Source organism: Pipistrellus hanaki, assembly GCF_964339955.1.
Source record: "Pipistrellus hanaki genome assembly, chromosome: 19".
NCBI classification, from domain to species: Eukaryota; Metazoa; Chordata; class Mammalia; order Chiroptera; family Vespertilionidae; genus Pipistrellus; species Pipistrellus hanaki.
The window spans coordinates 20677133-20704359 of NC_140521.1; the positions used below are offsets into that span (position 1 = coordinate 20677133).

The 27227-nt window shown below is 54.2% G+C and overlaps 2 protein-coding genes across 2 annotated transcripts in view; one reads left to right on the forward strand and one right to left on the reverse strand.

The window, feature by feature from the left end:
* The window catches only part of VSIG10 (V-set and immunoglobulin domain containing 10), a 36800-nt gene extending 13394 nt beyond the window's left edge, over positions 1 to 23406 (reverse strand). The window contains exons 1-4 of the mRNA XM_084868407.1: positions 23026 to 23406; positions 17665 to 17946; positions 9340 to 9642; positions 6298 to 6552 (exon numbers count right to left, since the gene is read on the reverse strand). Coding sequence (XP_084724533.1) covers positions 6298 to 6552; positions 9340 to 9642; positions 17665 to 17946; positions 23026 to 23098 — 913 coding nt within the window. The 5' untranslated portion in view covers positions 23099 to 23406. The remainder of the gene's footprint in view (positions 1 to 6297; positions 6553 to 9339; positions 9643 to 17664; positions 17947 to 23025) is intronic.
* On the forward strand, positions 4023 to 5227 carry LOC311613960 (eukaryotic translation initiation factor 3 subunit G-like; the record flags this gene model as incomplete). The annotated part of the gene is given in 3 exon segments (XM_084868453.1): positions 4023 to 4243; positions 4245 to 4722; positions 4724 to 5227. Coding segments are annotated over 3 exon segments (1056 nt in total). The 5' UTR covers positions 4023 to 4169.
* Positions 23407 to 27227: the final 3821 nt, after the last annotated feature.

A 27227-nucleotide genomic window follows, 5' to 3' on the forward strand; every position in this document is an offset into this window, starting at 1 on the left:
TCCTCAATCACACCTGCCAAGTCCCTTTTGCCACGGGAGGTAACGTAACACGGGCTCTGCAGACCAGGAAACGGCCATGGCTGGGGGACCTGCACTCTGCCTACCCCGGTTCTGTTCTAAAAATGCACAGGGTGTCCCTGCGGCCTTGGGGTCTGCCCGAGCAGGACGTGAGGATCTGTAAGGCGGGCCGCAGTGACCCATTTGCTTTCTCTGCACAAGAAACCCTTTCCCAAAACGCACACCAAATTCATCGCGGGTTATAAGACTGTATTTCCGGCGGCTGGGAGACACAGAGGGCGCAGTGGGTTCCCGCCTGGGAGGGTGAAACGGCACACTTCCCCTTGGCAGTGGGTTCCCAGAGAGAATCTAGGGTTTCATTGCTGGCATCCCGGGTAGAAGGGTGGGGACAGGGACGGACCAGGCCTCTCTCTGTAGGTCAACAAAAAAGAACCCGTTAATTTCTCTCTTACTGTTTTGTTATTTTTTACTAGCCAAAGTTTTGCTCTTGTCATTCAAGTTTTGAAAATGATAACATATATATAATTCAGTTTTGCATTGGCATTGTTTACAATTACTTTAATATTAGAGTTTTATTATTATTTAAATTTTACTTTTATTATTAGTAGCCTAAAAAACAGAAAAGGGGGATCTGTTGGTGACAGGATGTAAGCTAACAAGGTCCTTGCATCTGAGGGGTCTAGAAGGGCTGGCCCCCTACCCAAACAGATTTCCCTGACTTGTTTGGATAGCCATTATCAGTAGAATGGAAGTAATTTATGTAGTAGGAGAGCAGCATTTTATGTCTTGCCAGGAAGTCTGTATTTACCTACTGAAGATTTATTGTACTAAGAATTTGTCCTTCTGCTCTATCTCTCCTTTAGAGATTAAGAGGAACAAGAAATACACTCCTCTTGACAGACCTCCTAATTAGTGTCTTGTGTATAAAAAGCATTGCGCAGTGAATAAACTTGCTACAGTTCTTCAAAAAAAAAAAAAAAAAAAAAAAAGAACCCCACGAACCTGGGTTTGCTCAGGACACTCACATGTTGCACCTGTTCTTGGGTCAATGGTCAGGTGCCCCCCACCCGACGTTGCTCAAACACACACACACACACACACACACACACACATTATCTGTGGCTAACCCGCATTTCCTTTGGGGTCATGAAGCCAGGGCGGTGTCCAGCCTTAGTGTGTTTGTACTTTGCAGGCCCCCAACCGAAGTTTGAGAAATGCCCCCGACCCCCGACCCCCGTCTTATGAAAAGCAAAACAAATAATTGGCTAGTCCCTCCAAACTCCGAAAGATCATGAAAAATAAATACACTTTGGACACACACAGCATTCACCCCCTCAGAAAGCTGAGTCACCCATCCATCTAAGAATTCAACGAGTTTCGCTTAAGAGGATGCTGTGTGCAAGGGTGGGGTCAGGGGTCAGGGGTCAGAGGTCGGGGGGGAGGGGGGATGCAAAGGCCTCAGAGATCTGCGAGAGACGGACCACACATGCTGGGTCCTTGACATGCTGTGCTGGCCATGCAGCTCATCATGGGTTGCGTTGGGTTTTTGTTTGTTTTTAGTTCAGGGACCTACGTGCTGTTTAAAGAGAGAGATGAGCGGCAGGACTCCCCAAAAGTACTATTTCTCATGATTTTGAGGAGCTACACTGTTTCGCATCCCTAAGGTGGACATCGACGTTACTTCTCAACGACTTACCCCTCTCCCATGTACCCCTCTCCCCCAAGGGCCTTGCTACTGGAAGGGGGGTCTGTGGGCCAGCAGCAGCAGCAGCAGCACGTGCTGGGAACTGATTAGAAATGCAGAGTCTCGGGCCCCTCTCAAACCCAGAGAGTCCGAAGTTGCATCGTCCCTAGGTCCCCAGGTGACTTGTGTGCATCAAGGCTTGAGAAGCGGTGGGCTCGAGTGCCCGTGAGGGAACGGGAAAACTGGACCATGTCAGAGTGCGGAAGGTTCCAGGTGCTGTGCCTGCTTCCTAGAATTAGGAAACCTGTCAGCTCCCTTCTCCGGAAGCATTGCCTAATCCTGAGCACTCCCAGGGTGGGGCAGGCGTAGGTCTCCAGTTGTTTGCATGGAAAATAATACAATGCTAAGCAAACAATAATACCAGATGTCACAAAGCCATGTCCTAACGAGCAAACAGGAAGAGCCTAAAAGACGAAGGGGAGCACTGACTGTCAGGAGGAGCTGTGGGGAGTGACACTCGCACCGGCTTTCCAGAGGGACTGGGTGCAGGGCTGCTCTCTGGGGGAAGGGGATTTCCTGGAATGAGGTGGTGGTGACAGCGTTGTGAACATACGAAGCGAACAAGCCAACGCTGGGTCAGCCCGGCCGGGGAGGCCCAGCGGGTCAGACATGGAGAGGCTGCCTGTCTGATTTCTGCTCGGGGCACATGTCCAGGCTGCAGGCTGGGTCCCTGGTAAGGGGCATGCAGAAAGCAGCCCATCCCTGTTTTGCTCTCACATTGATGTTTCTCTCTCCCTCTCCCTCTCTCTCTCTAAATATCCATCAACTAATTTTTAAAAACCACTGAATGAATACATTTTATTTTTTTTAAAATATATTTTATTGATTTTTTTAAAGAGAGGAAGAGAGAGGGATAGAGAGTTAGAAACATCGATGAGAGAGATATCGATCAGCTGCTTCTTGCACAACCCCTACTGGGGATGTGCCCACAACCAAGGTACATGCCCTTGACCGGAATCGAACCTGGGACCTTTCAGCCTGCAGGCCTACGCTCTATCCACTGAGCCAAACCGGTTTCGGCTGAATGAATACATTTTAAAATAGTAAAGTTTATGTTATGTAAATTATCTCATTTTTTAAGTTTGCAAAAAGCCCAACAGGCCCCTGGGGCACAGTTTGCTAAGCCCTGTTCCAGCACAGAAAGTAACTCTTGGTCTGCCCATTGCCCCAGGTCGGGCACAGTCTCTGACACAGAGGGCCCTGGGCCATGGCTGCTTACTGCCCTTGGAATGGCACATGACCAGGAAAACAAGCACCTCCTGGCACGGCCAGGCTCAGCCCGGCACCTCTGAAGACGATCCTGGTAAACCACGAGGAAAATCTCACCACGGCCGATAAAACCCAACACACCCAGGGCCTTGCGCACGCACCCATGGTGTTAGTTTCCTGAGCTGTTATCATAAAGCCACTCGGTGGCTTAAAGCAACAGACCGTCTCTACAGCTCAGAAAGTCAAAAGTTCATAATTAAGGGATCAGCAGGCCAGGTTCCTTTAAAGGCGCTGACGGAGACACTAACCCATGCCTCTCCCTTAGTTTCTGTTTGATTGGCAGTCATTGGCATTCCTTGGCTTGTAGATGCATCATGAACCTCTGCCTCCATCGTCATCAGATGTTCTCCCTGTGTGTCCATGTCCAAATTTTCCTCTCTTTATAAGGATGCCAGCCATTAAATAGGGCCCACCCTCATCCAATATGACCTATGACCTCATCTTACCATAACAACATCTGCAAGAACCCTTATTCCATAGGTACCTGGGTTAGGACTTGAAACAACTTTTTAGGGGGACACAATTCAACCCGCCACACCCACCGAGGCTCATCGGTACCTCAAGCACAATGCTCTGGCTACACTTATCTTCTCTAAGTTCCTCAAATGCCGAGTATGTTTCCACCTCAAGACCTCTGCCCTTCCACAAGTACTCAACCCTCAGTCAACTTCACCGGGTCAACTCCTTCTAGTCCTGGAAGTCTCAGCTCAAAAACTGTACAGACTGGGGTAAAAGTAGGTCTACAGTTATTCATATGGAAAATAATACAATCTCTATATATAAAAGCTTAAATGACCATTATGACCTGTTGACCAAACACTCAATGCAGGAGCTGCCCCCTGGTGGTCAGTGTACTTCCCCAGCCAATCTCCTGTAGTCTCTTCCTCTCCCTCCCTCGCTCGCTCCACCCTCTCCCTCCCCCCCCTACCCCCCCACTGGGCCAGCCTGGATCACCAGCCAGGCCAAGGGACCCTAGCCATACATGAATTCCTGCACCAGGCCTCTAGTAATTAATAAACAATAATACAAGAATACACTCCGTGTTTCCATACTCACACCTGTAAACCACTTTGCTCAACCCTGTCTTACTGCCCCAAGGAGACCTCCCTGCCACCTTCCCTAAAAGAGTCTCTCTTGAATGCCCACCGGCGACTTTGATTCGAAGCCCAGCTGGGCCGACCAGGCAGAGGAGGAGGTAGAGGACAACCAGCTAGCTCCTCAAGGGGATCCCTTCGGCCACTGGCGACACAAGCCCAGAGCCTGAGCTACTGCCAGGAGCTCCACTTCCGGCACCCAAGGACATCATCAATGGAAACATCAAGACAGTAACGGAGTACAAGATAGATGAAGATGGCAAGAAGTTCAAGATTGTCCACACCTTCAGAATTGAGACCCGGAAGGCCTCAAAGGCAGTTGCAAGGAGGAAGAACTGGAAGAAGTTTGGAAACTCAGAGTTTGACCCACCGGGGCCCAATGTGGCCACCACCACAGTCAGTGAGGATGTGTCCATGACTTTCATCACCAGCAAGGAGGATCTGAACTGCCAGGAGGAGGAGGACCCAATGAACAAGCTCAAGGGCCAGAAGATCGTGCCCTGCCGTGTCTGCAAGGGCGACCACTGGACCACCCGCTGTCCCTACAAGGACACGCTGGGGCCCATGCAGAAGGAGCTGGCTGAGCAACTGGGCCTGCGGGACGGGGCCAGGAGAGCGGGAGCTGGTGCGGGCAGCCCAGAACAAGACGGGGAAGTACGTGCGACCGAGCCTGCGGGACGGGGCCAGCCGCCGTGGGGAGTCCCTGCAGCCCAGCCACAGAGCTGATGACAATGCCACCACCCGCGCCACCAACCTGCCAGAGGACACCTGTGAGACAGACCTGCAAGAGCTCTTCAGACCCTTCGGCTCCATCTCCCGCCTCTACCTGGCGAAGGTCAAGACCACTGGCCAGTCCAAGGGCTCTGCCTTCATCAGCTTCCACCGCCGTGAGGACGCCGCCCATGCCATTGCCGAAGTGTCTGGCTTTGGCTACGACCGCCTCATCCTCAATGTCGAGGGGGCCAAGCCATCCGCCATCACTGCTGCTGCTGTTTGGCACCTGACCCCAGGGTCCTGTGGTTACAGAAGGCGACCTCTACAAGGAGGGAACACCAAGGGCAATAAAAAAGCTTCCAAAAAAGCTGGTTTGGCTCAGTGGTAGAGCGTCGGTCTGTGGACTGAAAGGTCCCAGGTTCGATTCCAGTCAAGGGCATGTACCTTGGTTGCGGGGCACATCCCCGGTGGGGGGTGTGCAAGAGGCAGCTGGTCGATGTTTCTGTCTCATCGACATTTCTAGCTCTCTATCTCTCTCCTTGCCTCTCTGTAAAAAAATCAATAAAATATATTTAAAAAAACAAAACAAAAAAAAACATTAAAAAACAACTCCAATTGCAAAACAAAAAATAAATAAATACATAAAAGAGACTCTCTTACAAATACCATTATATTCTCATAATTATTCTCACCATCTGAACCTATCTTATTTATTGTATTTTTTGTCGTCTTCCCACCTGCACTCCACCCAGATTTTAAGCTCTGTAAAAGAGGAATAGTAATGTGTCCAGAAATTCTTTGTCACTTCTCCCTTCAAAAAGTGTTGCCTTAAAAAAAAAAAAAAATAGTACTTAATGTCCCCCACTCTCCTTGAAAGTGAAGCCAGACTAAGTGACTCGCTCAATGAACAGAACGTGGTGCCCGGGAAGCCACCTGGCTGGAGGCTCGGTCATAAAAAGGTACCATCCACCTGGCTTAACCCTCTTGCATCACCTGCTCTGGGGGAAGCCGGCCGCCATGCTGTGAGGACGCACGTGGCCCTGTGGAGAGTCCCACCCGGAGAGGAGGCGGCCTGCCAGGTGGGAGAGTGAGAGCCTTCGGGTGACCTCGGCCCTCCAGGCGAGGCCTGCAGCCGAGACCCAGGCATGGTGGATCCCAGACACACCCTCCCCACCGCGCCCTCTCGGAATTCCTGACCCACCGAGATCCTGAGATGGTAAGCGATTGGTTGTTTTAAGCCATTAAGTTTGGGGGTGATGTGTTACGTATGGGAGATCGCTAATAAAAAACCTTGTTTGTCTTGTTCCCTGCCTCGTGTACAGGGTGCTCAATTAATATAGCTCAGCCTAGGACCAAGGAGCTTGGTTAAGCTTCCAAGGTTGAAAGGAAGGCATCAAACGGCTCTCCCAGAGGAAGGCGGGTGGACCCCAACCCCGGGACCAGGCACGCCAGACTCACGGATCTGCACCACGCAGCTGGCTCCCGACTCCGGCCCTGCTATGTGGCTCCCGACGCACTTGAACTTCTGGCCATCTGACAGCCGGGACCGGTTCAGCGTCTCCAACCTGGACGTCCCCACAACCATGCCTCCTGGCTCTTCTGTCCACAGGAAGTTAGGGTCCGGGTAACCCCCGTCCCAGCGGCAGGTGAGCTGCAGCAGGAGCGGGCTTGGTGACATCTCTGCCCAGCACTCAAGGTCTGACACAGGGGGAGCTGCAAGACACCGGAGGGAGCCTGGCTTACTCCTGACGCCGAGGTCAGCACCGGGCTGGCCCGCAGAGCCGGGAGTAGGGACAGAGCCGGGAGCAGGGACAGAGCCGGGAGCAGGGACAGAGCCGGGAGCAGGGACAGGGGACACCGTGCTCAGCTCCTGGCACAGGTGAAGGCCGGACGGCAGCCAGGTTCCCTCTGCTGGGGGCTCCGTCTGACTTATCTTTGTGCTTCTCACTAACTGCGTGGGGCTTTATACGTTTAAACTAACAAAATAAAATGGCCAATTTAGTTTCACCATCACACCACCCCATTTCAAGCGCTCACTGCGCATGGTAGGTGGTTATTAGACTACACAGTACAGAACGTTTCCGTTATCACGGAAAGTTCCAGTAGACAGTTTTGGTGCCTAGAGGGGGTCCTGGTGGGACTTACTCCCACCCCCAACATAGACTTCCTGTTTACCATGTGCACGTATTACTAAAAACACAACGTTTTTAACAAGTTACAGACCTATAAATCCAATGTAATCCATGCGCTAATAACTATATATCAACTCACATGTACTATACAGCATATGCATATTATGTATGTGTATGACCATATATTTTACATAATACACATAAACAGGAATAACTTTGGATCTTATCCTAATGGGTGTATATGTGTCATCTACCAGAAAAAATGATTGGACATGTGCCAAAATGATGGATCTGTGCCAGAAATGATGGATATGTGCCAAAAATGATTGGACATGTGCCAAAATGAGAGTACAGTGATTCTTTTCTTCTTTACATTAATCTGGGTTTCCTACATCCAGCATGTATGACTTGGTATGCAATAAATGTCTCTTAGGGTAGAGAAAACAGGCGTACGAAGGCCCTGAATCACGCGAGGATTAGTCTGAGCCATTATCCTGCCCACCCACCGCCTGTTCTCGTGCTCCCTCTTTGGCGGAGTATGAGTGCACAGCGCCTCCTGCGGTGGCTTCTATCCATGGCGCACGTGGTGGTGGTGGTGGTGTCTTCACCCCAAAATAAAGGCCCGTGAACTGCTGGCCCCTCACAGTGCTGAGGGCCCAGGGCTCGGGAAGATGATGCAGGAGGACCGAGAAATGCACCCACATATCGTGGTCCATCCCGCAGTGGAGGAGCGTTCGGTCCACAAAAAGGAATAAGCACTGACTCGCGCTACAGCCTGGGCCAGGGGTCGGCAAACTCATTCGTCACCAGAGCCAAATATCAGCAGGACGACGACTGACATTTCTTTGGCGAGCCAAACTTTTTAAACTTAAACTTTTTCTAATACCACTTCTTCAAAACAGATTCGCCCAGGCCGTGGTATTTTGTGGAAGAGCCACACTCAAGGGGCCAGAGAGATGTGGCTCTCGACCACGGGCCTAGGGGAACCTTGTAAACGGGATGCTCAGTGAAACTGATCCCAACAGGGAACACGTCTGACTCCATTTACGGGAAAAGTCCCGAATGGGCAAATGCATAGACACGGGAGGCAGATCAATGGGACGGGGAGAGAGGGGCTGGGGGAGGGGGCGGGGTGGCTGTTCAGTGGCGCGGGGTTTCCACTGGCAGGGAGGAAAACGTGTTGGAACGACACAGGATGATGGCCGCACAGCACTGTCAATGTGCTAAGTGCCAGCTAGACATATTCCGGTGGTTAATGCTATTGTAGGTACTTTCATCTCAGTTAAAAAGAAAAAAGCCGAAACCGGTTTGGCTCAGTGGATAGAGTGTCGGCCTGCGGATTGAAAGGTCCTGGGTTCGATTCCGGTCAAGGGCATGTACTTTGGTTGTGGGCACATCCCCAGTTAGGGGGTGTGCAGGAGGCAGCTGATTGATGTTTCTCTCTCACTGGTGTTTCTAACTCTCTATCCCTCTCTCTTCCTCTCTAAAAAAATCAATAAAATATATATTTTTTTAAAAAGAAAGAAAAAAGACAGCCATGAGCTAGGCAGGGACCTCCCTCTGTGGCTCACAGGGACGCTGGGCCTCACGTAGCAGCAATTTACAGTGTTTCCCAAAGTGTGGTACGCGTACCCCCAGGGGTGCGGGAAGAGTTTGGTGGGGGTACGCGTTGCACCGGAGTTTGGTGGGGAGATGCACCGGGAGATGCACTGCACCGTGCTTAGCTGCGCCTAATTCTACGTTCTCATGAGTACAAGGGGTACTCGGCGTTACGAAAATTATAGAAGGGGTACACATATGTCTAAAGTTTGGGAAACACTGGCCTAGAAGAGGCGGCTCCCTCCCTGGCCCGCAGCCCGGGATGTGTGTGCACACGCTGCGGAGGGAGCTGCAGAAGCATGTGGGGACACACGCAGCGGGCCAGCCTGTGGGACAGAGGACGAGGCGCACACGGGGGTCACACAGGGGGGTCACACAGGGGGATCACACAGGAGGGTTCACACAGGAGGGTTCACACAGGGGGCTCACACAGGGGGTTCACACAGGGGGGTCACACAGGGGGGTCACACAGTGGAATTCACACAGCGGGGGCTCACACAGGGGTCACACAGGGAGGTTCACACAGAGGGGTTCACACAAGAGATCACACAGCGGGGTTCACACAGGGGGGTTCACACAGGGGGTCACACAGGGGGTCACACAGGGGCTCACACAGGGGGCTCACACAGCGGGGTCACACAGGGGCTCACACAGGGGGCTCACACAGCGGGGTCACACAGGGGGCTCACACAGCGGGGTCACACAGGGGGGTTCACACAGGGGCTCACACAGGGGGCTCACGGGTCGGAGGGAGGAGGGGTGCTCTCACCGTAGACCAGGAGCTCGGTGGTGCTGCTGCGCTGCCGGCCGCTGAGCGGGTTGCGGGCGCGGCAGGTGTAGTTGCCCTGCAGGTTCGGCGACATGAGGAGCAGCGAGAAGCTGCTGGCCGTCCGGTTGCTCCCGAAGGGCTCGGGCCTGGACCCCGGGGCCTGGAACCACCACTCGACGAGGGGCGGCGGCCGGGAGCTGCTGGCGCAGCCGAAGTCCACGCGGGAGCCCCGCGCGGCAAAGCGGGTGCCGTTGGGGAGGGTGCCCGTGGAGGAGACGTTCACTGCCAGCCGGGCCGGGCCGCCTGCGGACGACAGGGGGCGGGTCACGGGAGCCCCTGACCGGCTCCCACCGGCTCCCACCGGCTCCCACCGGCTCTCACCGGCTCCCACCGGCTCCCACCAGCTCCCACCGGCTCCCACCAGTCTCCACCGGCTCCCACCAGCTCCCACCGGCCTCCACCGGCTCCCACCAGCTCCCACCGGCCTCCACCGGCCTCAGCGGCTCCCACCGGCTCTCACCAGCTCCCACCAGCTCTCACCGGCTCCCACCGGCTCCCACCGGCTCTCACCGGCTCCCACCAGCTCTCACCGGCTCCCACCGGCTCCCACCGGCCTCACCGGCTCCCACCGGCTCTCACCGGCTCCCACCGGCTCGCACCGGCCGCACCGGCTCCCACCGGCCTCACCGGCTCCCACCGGCCTCCACCAGCCTCACCGGCTCCCACCGGCTCCCACCGGCTCCCACCGGCCTCACCGGCTCCCACCAGTCTCCACCGGCTCCCACCGGCTCCCACCGGCCTCACCGGCTCCCACCGGCCTCACCGGCTCCCACCAGTCTCCACCAGCTCCCACCGGCCTCCACCGGCCTCACCGGCTCCCACCGGCCTCACCGACTCCCACCGACTCCCACCGGCTCCCACCGGCTCCCACCGGCCTCACCGGCTCCCACCGGCTCCCACCGGCTCTCACCAGCTCCCACCAGTCTCCACCGGCTCCCACCGGCCTCCACCAGCCTCACCGGCTCCCACCAGCTCCCATCGGCCTCACCGGCTCCCACTGGCTCCCACCGGCTCTCACCGTCTCCCACCGGCCTCCACCGGCCTCACCGGCTCCCACCAGCCTCACCGACTCCCACCGGCTCCCACCGGCTCCCACCGGCCTCACCGGCTCCCACCGGCTCCCACCGGCCTCACCGGCTCCCACCGGCCTCACCGACTCCTACCGGCTCCCACCGGCTCCCACCGGCCTCACCGGCTCCCACCGGCTCTCACCGGCTCTCACCAGCTCCCACCGGGACAAAGGCTCCGCTAAGTGCCCTGGCACTTTCTCTCATTAACCCCCAGCGATTCTGTCTGATTGACAGAAGAAAGAGTGCAAATCACTCCATTTGAAGAACACTGGTGAGTAAAAAGTTCATCTGTGCACTAAAGAGTTAGCACAGCCGAAACCGTTTGGCTCTGTGAATAGAGCATCTGCCTGAGGACTGAAAGGTTCTGGGTTCAATTCAGGTTGGGGGCATGTACCTTGGTTGCAGGCGCATCCCCAGTGGGGGGGAGGGTGCAAGAGGCAGCTGATCGATGTTTCTCTCTCATCGATGTTTCTAACTCTCTATCCCTCTCTCTCTTCCTCTCTGTATAAAATATATTTAAAAAAAAAAAAAAGAGTTAACACAGCAGGCCTGAGTCTGTTCCCAGAAAGGCCAGCTTGCGGTGTGACCGGGAACGTGGATGTCAGGGGGTTCCCAGCACCCCCAGAACTGATGAGAGCGGGGCTCACTGCGCCTACACTGCGGGGACAGGCAGCGTGGTTCACAGCGAACCCCAGCTTTCCTTCTGAGAGTCTAGGGTTTGGCTGGGTACATGCTAGAGGAGGCCAGAGGGACCGGCCCCAATAAAAACTCAGGGTGCAGTCCTAGCTGGTTTGGTTCAATGGATAGAGCATCGACCTGGGGACTGAAGGGTCTTGGGTTCGATTCCAGTCAAGGGCACATGCCTAGGTTGTGGGCTCGATCCCCAGTAGGGGGCATGCAGGAGGGAGCCTGTTAATGATTCTCATCATTGATGTTTCTATCTCTTTCTCCCTCTCCCTTCCTCTCTGAAATCAATAAAATATATTTAAAAAAAAAAAAAAAAAAAAAAAAAACTCAGGGTGCAGAGTCCCTAATGGCTCCTGGTAGACGGCGCTTCACAGGTGCTGCCACACGTGTGGCTCAAGGAAATAAGCGCGTCCTGGGGCGAGGACTCTAGGGAGCTCCTGGTCTTCGCCGGACTTCCCCCCAATGAAAGGCGCAGGCACCTTCCCCTTGGCTGATCCGGCTTTGTGAGCCTTTGCCGCGACCATGACACATGCTGAGTCCTGTGAGAACCCCCCGCACACCTCCACCCTCAACGGCAAAATGCTCAACCCCTCCCCAGCCTCCGCTGCCTCGTCCGTGAAATGGGGGTGCCACCAGAGCCCGCCTCGCGGGGCGGCGGTGACGATGACAGGAGTTAGTCCGGCTCAGCCCCCGGAACAATGCCTGGCTGTGGGGAGCACGTGATGAACGCTACGTCTGACCTTCATTGCCCTCCCATCTCTGAACTCTCTTGCCCCCAGAAATGCCCTCGGGAGGCACTGCGGGTACCCAGCGCCCCTAAGATGCCACGTCGCCTTTGAGGAAAAGAATATATCCAACACCTACTTACACTCACGTCATTTTGGGGATTCCTCTGAAGAGGAGTCCAGGAAGGACAACGCTAGGCCGAAGGAATGAAACTATGACTAACCGGAAATTCTGAGCAGAAATAGGCCAGCGGGGAAAATTACTGGGGGGAGAAAAAGGCTTTTTTCCAGAGCCCCTCACAAGACAGCATCTACTTCATTTACATCTGCAGCCATGGTATAAACTCTAGAAATGGTGGGCTTCTGAGGACAATACCCTTGACCATATGCTTGTCAAGTTGGGGCTGGTTCCTAAGAGTTTGGGCGATCTGTCAGAATCATGTCGCCTCCACAGAGGGCCTGGGGGGAGGGGGGGGGGAGTGATCCTGTGGTGTGGAAGGTGCTCAGCTGTCCCATGCACTGCGGCTGGCTAGCTGGTCAGGTATGTGGACCAGCAGGTCCGAGGGAGTGCCCACGGTTGGCAGACACCCAGCTAAGCACAGAGTGCCTCCGAGGTCCCGGAAGCCACACCTGGGCCAGTAAAGATAGTGCGTTAGACTGGCCAGCCAGGACTTTCAAACTGGGGTCTCACGGGCCCCGGCAGCCGGGCATGGACAGTGTGGACTGACAGAAACTGGCCGGGGAGAAGCTTCTGGCCAGCACAGTTCTCGGCAAAAAATGGAGTTGGATACAGGCAATAGATGAGAAGGACGCAAATGGAAGAGTTCAAACAAAAAGTTAAATGACCCGAAACCGGTTTGGCTCAGTGGATAGAGCGTCGGCCTGCGGACTGAAAGGTCCCAGGTTTGATTCGGGTCAAGGGCATGTGCCTTGGTTGTGAGCACATCCCCAGTAAGGGGTGTGCAGGAGGCAGCTGATGGTTGTTTCTCTCTCATCGATGTTTCTAACTCTCTATCCCTCTTCCTCTCTGTAAAAAAATCAATAATATATATATATATATAAAAGTTAAATGAAACGCCCTGACCAGTTGGTTGGGCATCTTATCAAGGTCTTGGTCAATGTCAGTTTCAGATCTTGACTCTTTGTGGGATGGATGCCTTAGTCTAGTAGTTATGAGCTTGTACTCTGAACTCAGACAGGCCTGGATGTAAATCCTACAGCAGCTTCTAAATGGACTACCTTAGGAAAGTGTCCGCCCTTCTCATTCTCACTTTCTTGCCCGTTTTTTATGAGATGAAAAGAACAGGAATAACTTCTACCACTAGGTTTTCGAAGGATCCAATAAGATACCCCGAGGCCTGGTGTCTGACCTGAGGTCAGCAGTCTGGAGGTTTCTATCTGACGGTATCGGCAGCGGTGCACCTGCAGATGGATTCTGGACCACACACTGGCAGCAGATGCCCACTGTCTGTTTTTATCTGGGCCATAAGCTACGCATGGTTTTTATTTATTTTTTAAAAAAATATATTTTATTGGTTTTTTACAGAGGAAGGGAGAGGGATAGAGAGTTCCATCGATGAGAGAGAAACATCCATCAGCTGCCTCTCCTGCACGCCCTCTACTGGGGATGCGCCCGCAACCAAAGTACATGCCCTTGACTGGACTCAAACCCGGGACCCTTCAGTCCACAGGCCCATAAGCATGGTTTTTACAGATGGACATCCGCAATTGATTTGATGAGGGAGAACAGGAACTTTGAAACCCTATTAAGTGAAATGTTATCTCCTCCAGAAAGAATTCTGTCCTTCTCATTAATAGGCCTGCACTACCAAAAAGAGCACTCGATTACCACTACACTTTGAATTTTGTCAATAATATGATGTACAGGGGTCCTCAAACTTTTTAAAGTGGGGGCCAGATCACGGTCCCTCAGAGAGCTGGAGGGCCGGACTATATGAACTACTAATTCCTACTGTAACACCTCGGCTGCGCTCACTGCCCAAAAAACCTGGCAGGCCGGATCAGACTCCTCTGCGGGCCGCATGTGGCCCGCGGGCCGTAGTTTGAAGACCCCTGATGTAAAAGATGGTTTTCTTTCTTTTTATATAAGTATTTACGTATATAATATCCTCAATTTTGCCCATTGGCCCATAACACCTGAAATATTTACCATCTGGATCTCCACAGAAAAGGCTTGACTCCTGTTCTAGAACCATCTAATCTACCACTGCTGCTGCCTTCCTCTTCTCTGCTGTCATTGTTTTGTTTTCTTTTAATATATTTTATTGATTTTTTACAGAGAGGAAGGGAGAGGGACAGAAAGCTAGAAACATCGATGAGAGAGAAACACCGACCAGCTGCCTCCTGCACACCCCCCACCGGGAATGTGCCCGCAACCAACGTATATGCCCTTGACCGGAATCGAACCTGGGACCCCCCCCAGTCCGCAGACCGACGCTCTATCCACTGAGCCAAACCGGTTTTGGCTGGCTCTGCTGTCATTCTTGACATAGAGCTCACCTCTTTCCTTCCCCCATAACTACAGGTTGGCCAGACAAGGGCCTCAAATGGTTAGTCTGCACCTCGGGCGCCCACATAAAGGGAGACTCCATCTCCGCGGTGGGTTCCTCGCCAACAGGAGAAGCGGCCTTCAGACATTTACTCTCGATCCCGGCACTTTTACCTGAAAACGATCTAAGAATCCACTGGGTAGTTGCCAGCCAGTGGCGCATTGATAGTTCTCCTACAGGATAAGATCCCGGGGAAACTTACAGAAACTGTTTCCATGTCGGAACAAAGATGCAAACACAACCACCCCACGGCCCCCCGACCTCCCCAGGGATGTGGATTCTGGCCAAAGAGTGGGGACCCGTCGCTGCCTTTGATGAGCTTGGCGAGACTCGGACGAACCCACCTCTGGGCGAGGATCACCCGTCTTCCATGGGGGTCAGGGATCTGTCCTCCGGGTGCCCCGCAGTCCTCCCCCTGGGACCTCAGGCTGTGGTGAGGCCCAGTGCCCCCACCGCCAGCAGAGAATGAGTGCCAACGGGATGGGCCCCGTGAGCGAGGGAAGCAGGGGCTTTCCTGAGCCTCTGTCTCCGGGAAGTCTGGAGTGACAGCCACACCTCCACCCTCCAAACCCCACCTACATCACCGGGCTCCTGTGCCGCCGCCCTCCAAACCCCACCTACATCACCGGGCTCCTGTGCCGCCGGCTCCGGGGCCCCCCGCACGCCGGCGTGGCCTGAGGGAAGCCGAGAGTCCGGCTCTGTGCACCTCGAGGCGGCCTCTCACGGGGAATCTCCAGCGGGATCGCCCGGCTCCCCCAGGCAGGGAGATGCTGTCCTGAGAGAAGCACAGTCTACCGGGACGTGTTGAGGTCGGTGCCACCGTCCCCGCTCCTCCGGCCTGTCTGCAGGCAGAGGCACAGCTGTTCCCACCTCCCAGCACCCCAGGCTGGAGGCAGGAGGGGCGGGGGGAGTCAGTGACACACACTGCCATGACCTGCTCTGGACCCTGGGGTCCCTGTACCCCCAATCCCAACAGCTGCCTTCCGTTAACCGGTATCAGCGCGGGGACTTTTTGTCCTGAGACGAATAACAAGAATTACATCGTAGCCCTGACCAGTTCGGCTCAAAGGATAGAGCGTCGGCCTGCGGACTCAAGGGTCCCGGGTTCAATTCCGGTCATGGGCATGTACCTTGGTTGCGGGAGGCAGCTGATCGGTGCTTCTCTCTCATCGATGTTTCTAACTCTCTATCCCTCTCCCTTCCTCTCTGTAAAAAATAATAATAATAATAATAATAATAATAATAATAATAATCAACAAAATATATGTATGTTTTTGTTTTTGTTTTTTAAATCACCACGTGGTGCCCATTCCAGACAGGCTGCCTCAGCCCAGGTGTCCGGAAACCCTGACTCCTAGGTAGAAGGGAGACTCGCCCAGCGCGCTGGCTGTGGGCCGGGCACTCTGTGTGCCCAGATCTCACGGGTCCCCTCTCCCCCCTGAAGTGGCTGATACCCGAGTCCCGTGAGCAGAGATCCAGGCGGAGGAGGGAGACGCGGCCGCCCTCACTCCGCGGCTTTGTGCTCTGCAGCCCCACCCTCCAGTCACTCGCAGATAACAACCGGCCCCATCTCCAGTGCTCTCTCCGGGGCACGCAAGGCCGTGTGAGAACATTCCCAAACGTCCCTCCCGAAGAGACTCGGTTATCGGCCACGGCAGGGGAGAGAGGGGACACATGAGATCTGGGCACACAGAGTTCCCGACCCACAGCCAGCCGGCGGCGGCGGGAACCCGAGAGGCACTTTCCCCACAGGAATCCCGTCACCTGCCTGACCAGCCGATCAGAGCGCCGTGGGCCAATGCGTCCTGTGTGTCCAGCCCTGTGCAGGGTCCCCTCCTGCACGGGTGCGGTGGACCTGTGCTTAGGCTCCGCAGACGATAACGTGAAGGCCGGACGAGTTCAGTGACTTCCCCACGGTCACGGAGACAGCAGCCAGCAGGACGCAGGTTTACACCTTGCGCACCTGCCCCACCTAGAACATCGGCTCCGGGCGGGTGGGGACCTTGTCCCCTGGCCCAGTGCCTACAACGTGCCTGGCATCAGGCTCTCGGCAAATACATGCTGAGTAAAGGAAGGAGTAAATGCCGTAGTTTACAGATGAGGAAACTCAGGGAGCAGCAATGTGAGCGGATGGGTATTCCTACTGAACTGCACAGCGAACTTCTTCAGGCCATACAGTCTGTGTCACAGCCACTCAGCTCTGCTGTCGAAGTGCCAAAGGCAATGAATATGTAAATGGATGAGTGTGGCTGTGATCCAATAAAACCTCATTTACGGGCCCTGAGATCTGAATTTCATATAGTGCCGAAACCGGTGTGGCTCAGTGGATAGAGCATCGGCCTGCAGACTTGAAAGGTCCCAGGTTCGATTCCGGTCAAGGGCATGTACGCTGGTTGCGGGCACATCCCCAGTAGGGGGTGTGCAAGAGACAGCTGTTCAACGATTCTCTCTCATCAATGTTTCTAACTCTCTATCCCTCTCCTTTCCTCTCTGTAAAAAATCAATAAAATATATATTTTTTTAAAATAATAATTTTCCTATGTCATAGATATTACTCTTCTTTTGATTTCCCTCCCCCCCAAATGTATAAAAATGTAAAATAGTATGGCAAAACAAAAATAGGCAGCAGACTGGATAAGGCCCACAGGCTGTACTTTACCAACAACATGGTCTAAAATCATGCATGCATATGGACGCTACTTTTGGAAAGCACAGTAGTAATAGCAGCTCATGCTCAGCCCTGTGCTAAGCACCACAACCTAAGAGTGCATACCTGGTAAGGTATGCCATGTATTATCCCCACCTAATACATAAAAAAAAAAAAAAAAAAAAAGCTCAGAGATATCAAGCTCCTTATTAAAAATGATAAGTGACAGCCATAGGACTGGAACTCAGGTAGTCTAACTCGATTATGTTGTACCCTGACTTTGCTGTATAATAAAGTGATATTAACAACAAGCTCAACGGAACAGCTAGCTATTACGCCAGGAAACATTTACAGCACTTTATACAGGTCGACTGGCATCTATTCATCACACAATTCTACGCGGAAAAGAACTCTTTTTATCCCCATTTTACAGATGAGAAAACACAGGGGCAAGAGGTCACTCAGCTTGCAGGTGGCAGAGCCCAGAAGGACGCCCAGGCCATGGCCTCCTGTCCACGGCTCTGTGCGCCGCACCCGCCGGTCCCAGGCCCTCCCACTGCACTTACTGGCCACCTGCAGCCACACGTGGAACCACCGAGTCTCGTTTAGGGCCTCCCAGCAGGTGTAGTTGCCCTCGTCCTGCAGGCTCAGTGCCTCGATGTGCAGGGAGCTGGCGTTCACCAGGGAGAAGCGGGGCTGGGCTGGCGGGCGGCTGGCATTGGAGGACAGGAGGAAGACGGGCTCCGAGTCATTCCGGTACCAGGTCATCAGGCCACTGGCTGCCGAGATGTTGCCGCAGGGCAGAGTCACGTTCTCATGAACCTCTCCGATGACGACAGCCTCCAGGCCTGCACAGGAAAAGGTCCGGCTATTTACTACCTTTATTGGTGTCTGAACCACTTCCTTTTTTGCACGGTCCCTCCACATTAGCAGCTTTAAAAAAAATCAGCTATAGATTTTTGAGATGCAATAACACACAGAGTCCCCACCCTGTTGGGACGGTTGGCCAGTACTTGACATGAACCACAAACAAAAGCACAATTAAGATACCTGCCATTTCACAGCCACTAACATGGCTAAAATCAAAGACAATAATAAGTGTTGGCAAAGATGTGGACAAACGGGAACTCATACATTGTTGGTAGGATTTTTAAATGCTGCATCTACTAGGAAGACAGTTGGGCATTTTCACATAAGACTAAAGCAGTGTTTCCCAAACTTCTCTCATGATGAGAATCACCTGGTGGAGTTGTTAAAACACAGATTCCTGAATTCCAACTAAGAAGTGCTAAACTAGAATTTTTGGGAACATATAGGTAAAATTGTATACTTAACTAGTGCTCTAAGACAGATGTTATATACAGAGCACTAAGTTAGGTATGCAATTTTACCTATATGTTCTCAAAAATTCTAGTTTAGCACTTCTTAGTTGGGATTCAGGAATCTGTGTTTTAACAACTCCACCAGGTGATTCTCATCATGAGAGAAGTTTGGGAAACACTGGACTAAAGTTACCGTGTGACTCAGCGATTCCACTCTGAGGTGTATACCGAACAGAAATGAAAACATATGTCTACACAAAAACGTGTATGTGCATGCTCACAGCAGCATTATTCATAATGGCCAAAAGGCAGAACCAAAGGCTCATCAACTGGTGAATGAATAAATACAATGTGGTATATCCACACAATGGGAATATTATTTGGCCATAAAAAGGAATGAAGTGCATGCTACATCATGGATGAGTCTTGAAAGCATTATTTTAAATGAAAGGAGGCAGTCATAAAAGGCCACAGCCTGCCCTAGCCAGTTTGGCTCAGTAGATAGAGTGTCGGCCTGCATACTGAAGAGTCCTGGGTTCAATTCCAGTCAAGGGCACAAGTCTAGGTTCCAGTTCGATCCTCAGTGTGGGACGTGCAGGAGGCACCCAATCAAGGATTCTCTCTCATCATTGATGTTTCTATCTCTCTCTCCCTCTCTGAAAGCAATAAAAACATATATATATTTAAAAAAAAAAAAAACCCACATACTTGTGTGATTCCATTTATCTGAAATGTCCAATACAGGCAACTCTATGGAATAGAAAATAATTAGCAGATGTCTAGGTCTGGAGGAAATGGGAGTAGTGGGAGGGTGGGGAATGACTGCTAATGAGTACAGGGTGTGTGTTTTTTAATGATTTTTAAAAATTTTTATTGATTTTGGAGAGGAAGGGGGAGGGAGAGGCAGAAACACCAATGAGAGAGAACCCCGAATCGGCTGCCTCTTGTAGCCCCCTACTGAGGATGGAGCCCACAACCCGGGCATGTGCCCTTGACTGGAATCGAACCTCGGACCCTTCAGTCCACAGGCTGATGCTCTGTCCACTGAGCCAAACCGGCCAGGGCTAGGGCTTATTTTTGGGGTGATGAAAATATGCTGATGGTTGCACAGTCTTGTGACTAAACTAACAACTATAAATTGTGCACTTTAAAAGGGTGAATTTTATGGTATGCGAATTCTATCTCAATAGAGTTACTATTAAGAAAAAACGAACACCTGCCAGCTGCCTCTGGGAACCGTTCCCCTTTATAAAATAAAGAGGAACCGTTATCTGTACCCCAGTCTTCTGTCTGGTTACTTGTGGCTCCATTTGAACGACGTGAAGCCAGCTCAGAACCACAGGATTTCTGATTCTCTCCCCATTTCGGCCACACCATGCCCAAAGTCAGGACAAGATGAAAAAATAAATAAATAAATAAAAATCTAAGCCACTTGCTGGAAGGCAAAGAATGCCATTGAATGCTAGAGATTCCAAAACGGCAAGAAATGCATCTGGGAAAAACAACACTTTAAAAAGCAAGGGAGGCCCTGATCAGTTTGGCTCAGTGGATAGAGGGTCGGACTGCAGACTGAAGGGTCCCAGGTTCGATTCAGGTCAAGGATGTGGGCACATCCCCAGTAGGGGGTGTGCAGGAGGCAGCTGATCGATGTTTCTCTCTCATTGATGTTCCTCTCTGTAAAAAATTAATAAAATGTATTTTTTTTTTTAAAGCAAGGGAGAATTATTTTTAAACAATTAGGCCTGGGAGCCCCAGGTCTCAGTGACAATTCCCACTGAGGAGAGAGGAGCTGTAGAATCAGAGATGCAGCATGTGTTCATGAGGCCTACAGGCCTGCCTCTCTCCCGGCTCCCGGCAAAGGGCTCCAGGGGCTGGGAAAAGCCCTGGTGAGAGGTTAGTCCTGGAACCGGAGCGAACATGGTCCTCTCCTCCTGGAGCGGGTGACACCATCACAGAAGAAACCTTCTCAGGGCGCTCCCACCTCCCCTCCTGGCTGTGCTCCCTCCGTTCTCTTAAACCAGGGGTCTTCAAACTACGGCCCGCGGGCCACATGCGGCCCGCAGAGGAGTCTGATCCGGCCTGCCAGGTTTTTTGGGCAGTGAGCGCAGCCGAGGTGTTACAGTAGGAATTAGTAGTTCATATAGTCCGGCCCTCCAGCTCTCTGAGGGACCGTGATCTGGCCCCCACTTTAAAAAGTTTGAGGACCCCTGTGACTTAAACCAACGAAGCTGAAGCTGGCCTTGGAGATCTCTTAGGCTGGCAGCCCTGGGGGCTGGGTTAAAGTTGAGGCAGGCTGAGCCCTGGCTCAGGGCAGAGAGGACAGCCACAGACTAGTGATGTCTGTGAAACGGGCACAGAAAGAATAGTGAGGGCGACAGGGGGCCCTCTAGTTCCACGCCTGCTTGTCCTATGACCCTTCGTTTTGCGTTGAGAAAACTGAGGTCCAGAAAGCGCCCAGTGATTTCCTTGAGGTCCCTGTGAGCCTCCGGGAGAGCTGGGAGCATCAGGCGTTCATGACTCCAGGTCGCAGGGACTCGCTGTGGTCTCCAACCAGACAGGGCAGGACAAAAGACAGGTCAGTCTGCGCTGTTCGCAGTCACCACCTGGTGTCCAGAGGGCCCGGGGTCTCCCAAGGGAGCAGAGGGGACGCCACCACCCCGGCCATTTCCCAGCGCGGCCCTTGTCGTGTCATGGATACACTGGGGGCTGCACCCAAACTTTTTTTTTTTCTAGCAACTTTCCCCCCAAGAAGGACGCAGGATTTACAATCTGCGGCAGCAGTGGAGGCATGAGCATTGTCTGAAGCTAAGGGACAGAAAAAAGGCAATCCCCCCCCCCCCCCCCCCGAGAAAACTCTCCATTTGGAAAACAAACAACAAAACTATAACAACTGGGGAAGCCCTCAGCCCCGTACACAGGGGTGAACTTGGCCGGGGATCAAAGTAACCGGGCCTGGCCGCAGAGGCGGCGGTCCCGCCAGGTGGTTCCAGGATGATTCAAACCGGGGACATCAAACTGAGATCTGACATCCCCGGCCCCAGAGTTCACCATGAAGGAAACCTGCAAATAGCTGGGGAGAGGGCACCGTGACCACTAAGTGAAAAGAGGGCCGGGGTGAGAGCTACCACCAGGAAGGAGAAACAAACCTGGGGCCATCAGCCCCAGGGACAGGGGTGACCCCGGCTCAGTTCCCGTAGGAAAGCAGGCTGTGCGCAGCCAGAGCTTCAGAATATTTTCCAGATAAACTGGTTATGGGCGATGAGACCATTTCTAAATAATTGCTAAACACAAAACAAAATAAAAACTTGTGCGAGCAATGATAAGATATGTACACAGATAATAATTTAATAAATAATAATAATAATAATAATAATAATAAAACTTGTGCGAGCCTAACAGGAACTTTTGGCACTTGCTGCTAGGAAGCTCGGGTGCAATTCCTACAGGACCTGCAAGAGATGAGCTGGGTGTGCTGGACTGGGCAACACCCCACAAGGACACTAGCAAACTCCATCACCACCACCACCACCACCACCACCACCACCACACACACACACACACACACACACACACCCGATCCTTCTCCTACTCCTCTACCCAACACCTCTCACTCACTGCTCTGCACACCACAGACATGCATTCGCTGGTGGGTTAAATTTTAAAACAGATTTTCCATCTTTTTATATTCTGCTTATTTTTGTAGAGCACAGATAAAGCATTTAAGACCTTTAGTCAATCAGGTCAAGTGTAAGAGGTCATGCCGAGGGTAGAGGAAGCTGTTTGTAAGCTTGAAACTATTTCAAAACGACAACAAAAACCTAAGAGAAGTAAGGAAGCACGAGAGTGCACAGAAGCCTGCCTGCGGGGTGTGCGGGGACCACGGGTTACAGGTGTCAGGCAAGCTCAACCTCAGGCAGAGAGGCCTGTGGAAATAAAACATCACTTTGAGCACCTGCTCGGCAGGTAAAACCAGAAAGCGAACTTACATCCCACGCTTAAAAACAACAACACTTTCTCCCTCCACGTGCGTCTTCATTTCCCAGCGTCAGAATTCCCACGTTCCGTTTCCCCACTTTCCCCTCCACCTCTGCTCAGGCCTGGAGCGTGGAGAGCCCCCTCCACGGGGGGCGCAGGGACCTCCCTCCACGGGGACCCCCTTCCCCGGGGCGCGGGGACCCCCCTCCCCGGAACGCGGGGACCCCCGTCCCCGGAGCGCGGGGACCCCCCTCCCCGGAACGCGGAGACCCCCGTCCCCGGAGCGCGGGGACCCCCCTCCACGGAGCGCGGGGACCTCCCTCCCAGGAGCGCGGGGACCCCCCTCCACGGGGCGCGGGGACCCCCCTCCACGGGGCGCGGGACCCTCCTCCCCGGAGCACGAAGACCTCCCTCCACGGGGCGCTGAGACCCCCCCGTCCCCGGAGCGCGGAGCCGGGGAAATTCCTCTCCGCAGGGACCGCGCTTCGAGCAGGAAACTCCGGAGCCGCCGGGCGGGGAGCGGCGGCGACCAGGACCGGAGCCCGCGGAGTCGGGCACTTGGGTCCCGGGCTTCCCCTCCTCCCGCCGTCGCCGGGCAAAACTCAACTTTCCCCCGGATCGCGGCCTCACCTGCGGCGGCCCCGCGGGCCAGCAGCGCCCCGAGGCAGAGCAGCACCCGGGGCGCGGGCGCCCGCGCGGCCATCTCGCCCGGCGGCTGCAGGCCGCGCAGGAGGCGCAGGTCCGGCCGGGCTGGGCTCCGGCCCCGGCGCCCCAGGCGCTCCTCCCGGGTCCTCGGCACCTCGGACCCGCTCCCTCGGCGGCCGGGAGGGTGCTCGGGGACCGGAGCTCGGAGCGGGGCTGGAGCGGCGCTGGCTCCCGGCGCGGTCCTCCCTCCTGAGCGCCCGGCCCGGGCGGGAGGGCGCACCCCGCCCCGCGCCCCGCCGCCGCTCCGCCCGCGGAAAACAACAGGAGCGGCCCCCCTCCCCGCCTCCCATCCAGGCGGGAGCCGACTTCCTCCACCTTGGCCGGGAGGAGGGCTTATGCAAAGGGCGCGGAGCGGCTCTGCCCGGCGGGGCGGAGCGCGGGGCTGGGCCGCCCGGGGCCGCCGAGCCGCGGGGACAGCCGGGCCGGGCGCTGCGGCGGCCGCAGGAGGACGCCCCGGAGTCCGGCTGCCCGCGGCCCCCCGGCCCCGCGCCCCGCCTGCAGCCCCCGGAGGGGCGGCCGGGCTGGGGCTCCGGTCCCCGTGCCGTCCCAGCGGCGCTGCTCCAGGGCCGCCCTGTCCCCGGAGCTCCGGGCGGGCCTGGGCCACCCGCCTTGTCCCCCCCGGGGCGGCACCGGGCGAGTGGGAGCGGGGAAAGGGGGCCCCGATCCCCCCCAACCGAAAGCGGCCGAGCCTGCCGGCCCGGCCACACGGCCCGACGGCGGCCCCGGGCCCCGCGGAGCTCGCCCCTCCCTCCGGAGCAGTGTGTGTGTTTGTTTTTCCTTCTGTTTCCCCACCCCCCTCCCGGCAGTTTCCCGGAAAACTGCCTTCTTCTCCCCACCCGCCCCCGCCCCATCCGCCCGGCCCCCGGGGACCCGGTGTGAGATCCTCGGGAAGCGGGGACCCCGGAGCGGCCCCGCCAGAATCTTCCTCTTTAAAGAAGGCCGTGAACCCAGGGAGACAGCGACGCGGACAGGGGTGTTTGCGCTCAACTGTGCTGTTTTGGAAATTTTCCCCTTCACCTGCCTACCTCACCATGACATGTTGAGGGAAAAAACAACAAAAACTGCTATAAAAAAAAAAAAAAATCGCTCGTTCTGTGGCTCCAGGCCCCTTCCTGAAATACCTCTTCCATGATGAAATCCTCTGGAAGCCAGTAAAAGGGTGTGTTTCGCCCGATGGACGGAGCCATAAAGTTGCAGGCTTTTTGCTCTTCCTCTTCGGCTGCTGGTTTTAACTCTCAGCCGGCTCCTGGCCGCCCCCCTGTCCCAGCCCCTGCGGCGCTGGCTTCATCGTCTACCCGGTGAAAGGAAGCAGAGCCCACCCCGGACACACCGCCCTGTATCCCCAGTGCCTGGTGTCCCCCCAACCTGTATTTTTGTTAGGTAAACCCATGGAGGCTCATTAGCTTTGATATGGCAGTTCCTTAAGCTTTCCTGACGCCTCCCTCCGCACTGAGGTTGACAAGATACCAATAAAATCCGCTACCTGGCAAGGTGTCTGCCCAGGGTGGGCTTTCTCTGACTGGTGCGCTTGCTGGGGGAGCTGCACGCAGCAGGCCCTCCTGATGTGCTCACCGCCTCAAAGGCATGGTCTTGGGACCAATAAAATATGTTTTAAAAATAATAAACAAACAAGCTCCAGGGAGACCCACCTCCTCCACCCCCTACAGCGCTGGTAGCAGCTCCCCTCTGCATGGCCCGGCCTTTTCCTTTAAGCCGCTTGTAGCGACTCCATCTCACTGGGCCTCCCGACGACTCTTGGACCGTCCTAAGGAATTATTGAACCTCATTTTATTTGCTTGTTTGTTTGTTTATTATTTTTTAAAACATACTTTATTGATTTCAGAGAAGGAGAGAGAGAGAGAAATATCAATGATGAGAATCATCTATGGCTGCCTCGCTGAGGGGATGGGGTGGGGTGGGGGGGCGGGCACAGAAGGGTGTAATTTGCAACCGGGGCCCGTGCTAGACTGGGAATGGAACAGTGACCTCTTGGTTCATAGGTCGACACTGGACCCCCAGCCACACCGGCCCCATCAACCTCGTTTTGTAAGGGAGAGACCCACAGTTCTGGAGAAGGTGAAGTTCTAGATCACAAAGCCAGCTGGTGGTAAAGCCAGGACTGGAACCCATGTCTGTTCAACCCCAAGTCTAATCTTGTCACGTACACAAAGGCTGCGGTGTCTGGACGCCCTGGTGTCATCAGGGAGGCAGACAGGGGCGTTCCTCCGAGCAGGGCTTGGTGGAAGCCTGGAGACCAGGAGGTGTGGGTCAGAGCTGGCCCAGGACACACCCACCTCTCTGCCCCCGAGACAGGAGCTGTCCAGAAACACCCTGGTAAGTGCTTCACATACCACTGAACCCTCAGCACCACCCTGAGGGTAGGCATTGCCAGTCCCAACCCGCAGGTGGCTCAGAGAGGCCAGGTTGCATAGCAAGTTAGCCGGAGAGCTCAGACCTGAACCCAGCGGGGTCTGAGCAGTGCTGTCTTGTTCAGTCTTGGAGGGGCTTCGGCCTGACTCCACAGCCCGTGCTCCAGCAGCAGCCTCCCTGGCTCTCTGAAGCCATCAAGCAACCCCTTATGTCTGCCCCCACTCCTCTGGCAGCGTCTCCTCCCTGGAGGTGATGCTGGAAGGTTTCTTAGCAACAGCCTGCTTCTCCTGGCACTATGCTCCTGGGGGCATCAGAGAGCGCTGCCCACCAGGAACAGTGGAGGGTAGAGCCTGGCCCCTCAGGTCCAGCTCTGGACCCCTCACTGCCAGAAGCACTAAGAGGCAAATGACAAAACCCTATGTGTGCCCCCCTGGGTGGGCCTGGGACCCCCAGGCCGGCACCCCAGGAACAGGAACAGCCTGGCTGACCCTCTGCAGAAGAAAGCCTGCCAATCCCTCTGACACACACCTTCCCCACCTCCCCTCGGCCTCCTGCCCAGAAGGAAAGAATCGGGTACAGATCCTATAGCAAGAAAGTTCCTGAGATCAGGCAAAGTTCCCAGAAGAAGCAGACAGGATGAGATGGAAAAAATGGAAATGGACAGTTATGAAATGTCTACTATTTTCGGCTCCTTTCTGGACTGGAGACCAGGAGGGTGAAGCTTGGTGTCTCTGACTGGCGGAAAACCACAGGTCTTAGAAGGCAGATCCACCCCGGAAGACAAAATGCCACTCGCAGAGGGAACCAGGAGAAGGATCACCCAGTTCCCTCAGAAATGGGCAGCCGTGGGCTGGAGAGAGGCGGGCCCGCCCCGGCAGACGGAGCAGCCAGAGGTGTGCTGGGGAAGGTCTGACCGTCGCCATGGCTCCTGCTGGCGGGGTGGGTGGTCTGTAGTGCTCACCGTTTCTCATGGTGGAAATACTCCTACGATCACCAATTTCAAGCTGTCACTCGAGGTTACCGAGTTACAGGCACCACTGGCTCTCCTGAGCCAGTACCAGGAAAGTGGGACACTGGGCAGGATCACCCAGGGGGACGTCTGGGGGAGCCAGACAGATAGCTCAGGCGGAGAGCCATCTTTCATCTCTCTCTTGCTCTTTGATCTCACACTCACCCATTGAAAGCATTTGTGGACCAAGGTAAGCGTTATCTTCCTAACTCCAGTTGGGAAACAGGAATCAGTAAGTGCATTTCATGGATGAGGCTAGAGGGAGAGTACACTCAGGGAACCCCGAGAAAGCTCAGATAAAGCACTGTTTTCTGAGGGTGACATGTCCATTTCTTAGATGGCATTGGCTTTGTCCTGGTTATGAACAGACCATGCCCTTCTAGAATAATGAGAAAAAATGGAAGACAAAACGTAACCATAACCCACCTAGAAATTATCACCGTCATTACTAGGAACTTCTCATGTTTTCTGCTGCGTCCCAATGTGTATGATATTTTTTTTCCCCTCAAAGTTGCAATGACAAAGCTTTGGTTCCTGCTCTTTTCCCTTAACTTAATAGTACAAGTATATATTGTGATTTTTGACAAGTAATTTGTCTTTTTAACCAGAAAAGTAATAAAATAGTAATGGAGATACAGTTTTTAAAATTTCTTTTTGCAGGCATTAAGCTGACTGAAATAAGCCAGTCGCCACAGGACAAATCCTGTGAGATTCCCCTTATTTGAGGTTCCTAGTGCATGCAAATCCT